The sequence below is a fragment of the Piliocolobus tephrosceles genome, chromosome 17 (assembly GCF_002776525.5).
Source record: "Piliocolobus tephrosceles isolate RC106 chromosome 17, ASM277652v3, whole genome shotgun sequence".
Taxonomy (NCBI): domain Eukaryota; kingdom Metazoa; phylum Chordata; class Mammalia; order Primates; family Cercopithecidae; genus Piliocolobus; species Piliocolobus tephrosceles.
In genome coordinates, this window is record NC_045450.1 from 52821341 (window position 1) to 52829758 (window position 8418).

At 55.4% G+C, this 8418-nt stretch overlaps 1 protein-coding gene across 5 annotated transcripts; it reads right to left on the minus strand.

Moving 5' to 3' along the window:
* Positions 1-352: 352 nt before the first annotated feature.
* On the minus strand, positions 353-8418 carry DPEP2 (dipeptidase 2). 5 transcript variants are annotated; one of them, XM_023210230.2, is made up of 11 exons: positions 8083-8418; positions 6821-7134; positions 6391-6517; positions 5945-6074; positions 5719-5860; positions 4987-5056; positions 4692-4868; positions 3922-4006; positions 2893-2968; positions 814-949; positions 353-722 (listed from the first exon to the last, which is right to left on the minus strand). In XM_023210230.2, exons 2-11 carry the CDS (start codon positions 7087-7089, stop codon positions 468-470), a joined length of 1467 nt encoding a protein of 488 aa, XP_023065998.1. In that variant the 5' UTR covers positions 7090-7134; positions 8083-8418; the 3' UTR covers positions 353-467. The 5 variants fall into 5 exon arrangements, with proteins under 5 accessions (XP_023065998.1, XP_023065997.1, XP_023065995.1 ...); XM_023210229.2 differs by having other exon boundaries at positions 8042-8418; XM_023210227.2 differs by having other exon boundaries at positions 7978-8418.

An 8418-nucleotide genomic window follows, 5' to 3' on the forward strand; every position in this document is an offset into this window, starting at 1 on the left:
GAGGATCACTTGAGCCCAAGAGTTCAAAGCTGCAGTGAGCTATGATTGTGGCACTGTACTCCAGCCTGGGGGACAAAGTGAGACTCTGCCTCAAAAATAAATAAATAAATAAGTAAAAATAAAAAGTAAGAGATGAGCTACTCAGAAGGGACACGGAATAGGGTCCACCTCCTGCCACCGGATTCACCACTGTTTTCATCCAGTGCTGAGCCCAACCACCTGGGTCACCTCGGGCTCCTGCCAACAGTCTTTCCTTGAACAACTGGTGGCTGAAATGAAGGATTCCCCCACCAACCACCAGCATTGGGAGACTATGCCACCAGACCCCACTGCAAAGAAGGAAACTCATGTCTGGTTCTATGTACAAAACATTTATTTTCAGGAAATATTTGTGCCTGCAAAACAGGGGAAATTTGTGGGGTGTCTGTGGCTTGCTACAGTAACATCTGGCAGGACTAACTGGGTCATCAGAGCCCCAGAATAAGGACCAGGAAGGTGACCACAACTATGAAGACTAGGGCCATATTGGGGGAGGACTCTGAGGGTGACCACTTGGCTGATAACTTGGGTGTCCAGTGTGTGGGAATCTCAGTGGGTTTCTGGTCTGAAGTCAGACTCTGTCTCTGACGCAGACGTGAGAGGTCAGAGCGGCAGGAACTGCTCAGCTGCTCATCCGGGAACTTGTCTTCCAACGGGCTTCGCCATTCGTTTTCTTCCTGTACCTAGAGGTGGCAGTCAGTGCTCAGCTTCCACAGCTCTCCTCGACACACCTGCTCAGACCCCTCAGCTACTCTCTTGCCCAGCCCAGAGTACCTTTTCCACTTGACTGAAGACCCGCAGCAGGTTTCCACGAAGGACACCCTGAAGCTCTTCCTCACTCCAGCCACGACTCAGCAACTCCTCTATCAGGACCGGGTATGTGGACACGTCCTCCAGCCCCTGAGGGAATCTATGTGGCCACCAGCCAGTGGGTTTCAGACCTGATTCCCTGATCCTGACTGAGAACCACAGTCCAGGGTCCATGAAACCCCAGCCCTAGTCAGGTATGGGAAGTGGAGCCTTGGAGAGAGTAGGTAATCCTCCTCTGCTCTTCATCCCTCAGAAGGAGGCCTCAAAACCTCCTTGAGTATTTATCAAAACTCATTGAATCATACTATTAAGATCTCCGGCCGGGCGTGGTGGCTCAAGCCTGTAATCCCAGCACTTTGGGAGGCCGAGATGGGTGGATCACGAGGTCAGGAGATCAAGACCATCCTGGCCTACACGGTGAAACCCCGTCTCTATTAAAAAATACAAAAAACTAGCCGCGCGAGATGGCGGGCGCCTGTAGTCCCAGCTACTCGGGAGGCTGAGGCAGGAGAATGGCGTAAACCCCAGGAGACGGAGCTTGCAGTGAGCTGAGATCGCGCCACTGCACTTCAGCCTGGGCGACAAAGCAAGACTCCGTCTCAAAAAAAAAAAGATCTACGCCTTTTACCGAAGGCAAATGATCCCCCCTACCAACCAGAGTTAAAAAAAAGAAAATGGCCAGGTGTGGTGACTCACACTTGTAATCCCAGCACTTTGGGAGGACAAAGTGGGTGGATCATTTGAGGTCAGGAGTTCGAGACCAGCCTGGCCAACATGGTGAAACCCAGTCTCTACTAAAAATACAAAAAAAGAGGCCAGGCGCGGTGACTCACGCCTGTAATCCCAGCACTTTGGGAGGCCGCGGCAGGAGGATCACGAGGTCAGGAGATCGAGACCATCCTGGCTAACATGGTGAAACCCCGTCTCTACTAAAAATACACAAAAATTAGCCAGGTGTGGTGGCGGGCGCCTATAGTCCCAGCTACTCAGGAGGCTGAGGCAGGAGAATGGCTGAACCCGGGAGGCGGAGCTTACAGTGAGCCCAGATCATGCTACTGCACTCCAGCCTGGGCAACACAGTGAGACTCCGTCTCCAAAGAAAGAAAGAAAATTAGCTGGGCATTGTGGTGCACGCCTATAATCCCAACTACTTGGGAAGCTAAGGCAGGAGATTCACTTGAACCCAGGAAGCAGGGGTTGCAGTGAGCTGAGACTGCGCCACTGCACTCCAGGCTGGGCAACAGAGTGAGACTCCATCTCAGAAAAAAAGAAGAAGAAGAAGAAGAAAAGGCCCAGTGAGGTGTCTCAGGCCTGTAATCCCAGCATTTTAGGAGGCCAAGGCAGGAGGACCATTTGAGTCCAGTAGTTCAAGACCAGCCTGGGCAACATAGTGAGAACCCATCTCTGCAAAAAATAAAATTATCTGGGCATGATGGCACATGCCCGTAGCCATAGCTACTTGCAGGCTGAGATGGCAGGATCACTTGAGCCCAGAAAGTCAAGGCTGTAGTGAGCCAAGATTGCGCCACTGCACCCTAGCCTGGCCAACAGAGCAATACCCTGAGAAGAAAAGAAGAAGAACAAGGAGAAGAAGAAGAAGAAAAGGAAGAAAGAAGAAAGAGAAGAAGAAAGAAGGAGGAGGAGGAGGTGAAGAAGAAAAAGGAGGAGGAGGAGGAAGAGAAGGAGAAGGAGAAGGAAAAGGAGAAGGAGAGGAAGAGCTTCTTCAGAAAACAGTGGTTGCAAACACAGCAACTGTGCACTGGGCAGAGAAGATGGTCAGCACACACCAGACCTTGCTGATGGTCTGTTCAGAGAGAGTGGGTCTACTGAGGCTGGAGGATGAGCTCTGTCTGGTAGTTTAGCCAAGTATAACATCCAAAGTGGGGTCACTGGGATGAAGACAAACAGGAGAACCCAAGGAACTGATCCTGGGAGTAGGGAGATGCCAGGTGGTCAAAGCCTAAAGGACATGATGGCTATGGTGACCGTGAAGGCCCCACTGCTGTACAGCTAGCTCCAGACAAGCTACAGGGAAGCACTCACTTGCCGGCCCCATCATAATCTCCACCAATCCCAATGAACTTGGATCCGATGACTGCCTTGATGTGGTCGAAGTGATCTGGGGAGGGGGCAAATGGAGAGTCAGCTGTGTAGGGCTTCCAGGGCAGGGATGCCACTGGGGCTGGGCAGCAGTGAGTCTCCTTGCAGCCTGTAGGCCAGGCAGGCTAATTCCTTCATGGCCTGCCACATAGCTTGGCAACCTGAGAACCCTGAGGTTTGACCTGAATGGATTCAGCTGGTTCTGGCCTGGACTTCAGGTTTGGAGTGGATCCACAGAGCCACCTGTCGGGGCCATTTCCCACCTAGGATTAAACCTGCCTCTAGTCTCTTTAGAATCTGGTAGGAACTCTTTTCTTTTCCTTTTTTTTCAGAGACAGTGTCTCGCTCTGTTGCCCAGGTTGGAGTGCGGTGGCGCAATCTTGGCTCACTGTAAGCTCCGCCTCCTGGGTTCACTCCATTCTCCTGCCTCAGCCTCCCAAGTAGCTGGGACTGCAGGCGCCCACCACCATGCCCAGCTAATTTTTTGTATTTTTAGTAGAGACAGGGTTTCACCGTGTTAGCCAGGATGGTCTCGATCTCCTGACCTCGTGATCCACCCGCCTCAGCCTCCCAAAGTGCTGGGATTACAGGTGTGAGCCACTGCGCCTGGCCGGTAGGAACTCTTTTCTATGGTTGTGGGAGATGACAGAGAGACAAAGAGTATAATCGACAAAGACCCCAGAGACCTAAGGGGCCTTCCAGTCTCTTGGCCAGAGGCCGAGGCAGGGTGCTTTTGTGACCCCTTGCAGAGGCGCAGACAGTTAGCAATCAGATTCTATGTGTAGCTTCCTCCCTTATACCCATCAGGACTGCAGTGTTGACTCTGTGGCTGCAGCTCCACGTGACCAAGGTGCTGTGTACTGTCTATCATTGCATTTTTTTTTCAATGAAACCACTGGGACAGTACTGAGGCCCTCCCAAGTCTTCAGGTGCAAATCAGAACTGTTCAGAGAGCCCAGGAGTAGGGGTTACCTGCCACAGTGGACACATTGGCTGACGGGTTGCACTGTATTACTCCCATGGACAGAGACACCATCACGATGCCACCATTCTTCTTCTGCAGGGGAGGGCAAGTGGACACTCAGCCTGGCCCCTCAGCAAACTGCATTCCCACCCTGCCACCCTCTGGATCCCTGGGAGGGGGTGTTCAGTCCCGGCTTCAGGAGTCAGAGGAAATTTTACTTCTCTGGTTTTGTGTGAATGGAGGCGTCTAGGCCCTGGTCTGGCACAGGTGTCTTGGCACTTACTTTGAGGAGTAAAGGAATATACATATTTATCATCTAGAACCTCCCACTCCTGGATGTGGACTGTGGAGTTGTGGGGCAAAAGGTGTTCAGCCTGAAGTTAGAGGAAGTGGAGGGAGCAGGGCCTCAGGTTTGAGGGCTCCTGTTTTTTGTTTTTGTCTGTTTTCCGTGGCAGGGTCCCACTCTGTCACCCAGGCTGGAGTGCTATGGTGCGATCTTGGCTCACTGCAACCTCCGCCTCCCAGGTTCCAGAGATTCTCCTGCCTCAGCCTCCCAAGTAGCCGGGATTATAGGAATATGCCACCACACCCGGCTCATTTTTGTATTTTTAGTAGAGACGGCGTTTCCCCATGTTGGCCAGGCTGGTCTTGAACTCCTGACCTGAAGTGATCCACCCACCTTGGCCTCCCAAAGTGCTGGGATTACAGGTGTGACCCACCATGCCTGACCAAAGGGCTCCTGGTTTGCTTGAGGTTCCTGTGCTGGGCAGTTTCTCACCAGAAGCTGCAGGATGTCATCAGGAACATTCCGAGCATTGTTGCACACACCCCGAGCAGCCGAGTGGGAGAAGATCACAGGTGCCTGTGATACTTCCAGGGCCCGCCGTGCCACAGCATCTGAGACGTGGGACAAGTCTACCATCATGCCCAGGCGGTTCATTTCTGCCACCACCTTCTGCAGGGACATGTTGGGAGAAGGGTATCAGGGATGCCCATGTGTGTACATTTATCTGTAAGAAACAGCTGGGGTGTACACATTTGTGTGGGGTGGAGTTGTGAACCAGGGTCCTCACCTCACCAAAGCCAGTCAGCCCGCTGATGTTGTTGTAGAAGGAGTGGACGCCCTTAGCTGAGCTCTCTGCCCTGCAGGTAGCCAGGAAGCAGTCTAACTGGTAGCTGTTCCTTGGCCTCAAGAGCCTAGAGGCCCTCCCCCCCCCCCCCATCCCTGCAACCCCCTGAAACAAGAACAGGTATCCAAAATGGGCCGTGTAAATGGGCCATGCCTGGCAGCAGGAGGGCCCTGCTGAGTCCAGTCTTTTTTTTTTTCCCCTTTTCTTTTTTTCTTTTCTTTTCTTTTTTTTTTGAGATAGAGTCTCTCTCTGTCTCCCAGGCAGGAGTGCAGTGGTGCGATCTTGGCTCACTGCAACTTGCACCTCCTGGGTTCAAGAGATTATCGTGCCTCAGCCTCCCGAGTATCTGGGATTACAGGCATGCACCACCACGCATGGCTAATTTTTGTATTTTCCGTCAAGATAGGGTTTCACCATCTTGGCCAGCCTGGTCTCGAACTCCTGGCCTTTAGTCATCTGTCCGCCTCAGCCTCCCAAAGTGTTGCGATTACAGGTGTGAGCCACCGCGTCTGGCCAGGGGTCCAGTCATATTCTGAAAACCAGAATCCCAGCTTCCCTCCCCACTCCAGAGTCAGTGCCAGACCCCATGGGTAAAGCTTGTTCTGGGACCACAGTGACCTCAGGCACATCTCTGCCCCTGCCGCAGCGGTCCCACACCATCTGTACTAGGCTCACCAGGGTGTGTTGCAGGTGTGGGTGAGCGTCAGGTAGCGCACTCCCAGCATGTAGAAGGTACGTAAGATGGAGAGGCTATTGTCCAGCGAGTGGCCACCCTCCACACCGATGAGGCAGGCCAATTTCTGGGTGTCATTCAGAGCTGGGGGCAGGTAGGTCAGGTTATTACTTTCGAGGGCTGGAGTAGCTCAATCAAGTTCCTAACACTTCCCATCAACTCGCCTACCTTTAGCCGAGGTCACAAGCTCCAGCTCAGAATAGGAGGCACACATGCGGCGAATGAGGTCAATCTGCTCCAGGGTGAGGCGCAGGGCATCCCGGTCCTGGGTCTGGCATGGAACGTAGGCTGACCAGAACTGGGGGGAAAGCCAGGAGTTGGCTTGGACAGAGGCTGCTTTGGAGCACCCTGGACTGCTCACAGCCTCCACAGCTGACACAGCACCCAGTGGGCCAGGAGGTCACATGTAATGCACTGCTTCTTCCATAGGGTCTTCCTGGCCACCAAGCTGGTTCACTGTAGCCTCTGCAGCCCCCAGCATCCATATCATGACACTTTTTGGGTCACTATGGTAACTGAGTTCTCATGTGACTAACTTGTGATCTCTGGGGTCCCCACTCTCTCCAACATCCCCCAGCAGCCATGCCGTGGCACCTCATGTATCCCTGTGGTACCTGGGCGCCCACGAGGCCATCTCTAAGCCTGTCCAGGCTGGTCTGGCCGTAGCTGAAATTGCGCAGGTTAACATCCTGTAGCCCTTTCTGGTAAACCTGCCTCAGGACCAGGGGCAGGTCGTTGTGGCTGGAGGGATGTCAAGGCAGGGTCAGGTGAAGAACAGACAGATGGGCCTCTTAGCCCTCCAGTTCAGGAAGGACACATCTGGGGATCCCCATCCCACATTGTCACATGACTATACTGAGACCCCCTGAGGCCCAAGTGTCCACCCAAGAGGGGGTGACAGAGGGGAAAGACTATCCATGCATGACGGGAGAGGGTACCCAAGTGAGATGTGAGGGAGCCTCCTCCACAGCCCTGCATACTCTGGGACCCCCCCTTGCCCAGGAGTGCGCTCAGTCCCATAGCCCCCTTGCAGCAATTACGCACCCGTCCACGAGCGGGAAGTCCCGCATCAGGGCCCGTGCCTGCTCTCGCAGGCCCTGGGTGCTGGGACTACCGAGTGTGGTCGAGGGAGCGTAGATGCTTGGCATGGTGTGGGCTCTGGGGACGCCCAGTGTGGTGAGGGCTCTGGGGGCGCCCGGCGTGGTGTAGGCGCAGGTTACAGGCTGGAGCAGCAGCAGCAGGAGCAGGAGCAGCGGACTCAGCAGAGGCCACCGACCAAATGTGCCGGGACCCTCAAGGCCCGGGGGCCGCATGTTGTGCAGGGCCGGGCAGGCGGGCAGGGGTGGCGGTCAGAGAGCCTGAGAGGGGCGGGAGAGGGGCAGATGGCGACGATGGAGTCCTGACCCTCGATTCAGGCCACCCAGCGGAGTGGCCTCACGAAGTCACAGGGCCCCGCAAAGGATGTGCGGGGAGCGGCGGCACCGCATAGTATGGCCACCAGGGGGCGACCAGCTCTCCCGCCGTCATCCCCAAGGGCGCTCCTGCTGGTTGGGCGGATCCCTGTCCTGGGCACCCACTCGCGGCCTGTCTCAGGCCCCTCCACTCTCCCCTTTACCCCTCCCACTGTCCCCAGGAGTCCGACCCAGGTGGCTCCTCTGCTGCCCCTAGGTCCCCTCTCTAAGAGAGAGGGGGCCTGGGGTGCTTCTCCCAAACAGTGGCCCTCTGCCCTGCCCTGGGAGATCTGCGGACCACATCATGTCCCCAGACGCCTGCAACGTGTCCCGGCCACACCCAGGGCCACATGTGTCCCTGTGACCACAGTGCTCTGGGCTCTGGATTTCCTGGTGCTGGGTTGTGTGGGTGGGGGTGGGGGAGGAGATAGGCTCTGGAAATGAGGGGTTAACCCTGTGGACTGGATTCAGGAAGGGGCCCCCTGGCCCTGGCCTTCTGTCTCCCGTGATTTAGGCCCTCAAGTCTATACCTAGGGCCTCAAGTCTATACCCTGGGGACTCTCCCAGCTACTGGGACCTGTCAGGAGCACCCCTCTGTCCCTCCCTACCCCACGTTCTCCAATCAGCCTGAGGAAAGAGCTCCTTCCTAAGGATCTGCCACACCTCCCCAGGACCCCAGTGGAGGGATGAGGGCAGAGCAAGCATCTGGCCACTGCCGGGGAACATTCACTCAACAGAGCAGGAACCCACCCAGCCATCTGCATGGAAGGAAATGAAATCATGTCTAGGGCAGCAGAGTCCCCGACCACAGCACCTTCCTCCTAGAGCTTCTGGCTGCGCTGCTGGCCAGGATACCTCCTACCTCCGTGAGGAAGCCCCAGCCTCGTCCAGGTCAGGAGTAAGGGGCCTGAGGAAAGGCCTGCCACCTGGCTTCTGCAGCCACACTCTTCTTATCTTGTGGCTCCTGTGACTGGAGCTCTCACGGAAACCTCCAGGGCTGAGTTATCTTCCTTGACGACAGGCCCCACCCCATTCCCAGCCTGGGGCCCTCAACCTAGGTGCCTCCTCCAGGAAGGACCCCCAACCACACAAGCACACAAGCACACAATCACACATGCATAAGGGATGTGCCTGTTCACAGAAGCCCCACCACCTGAGAGCTTCAGGGACTGTGGCCAAACCCCTTCGTCC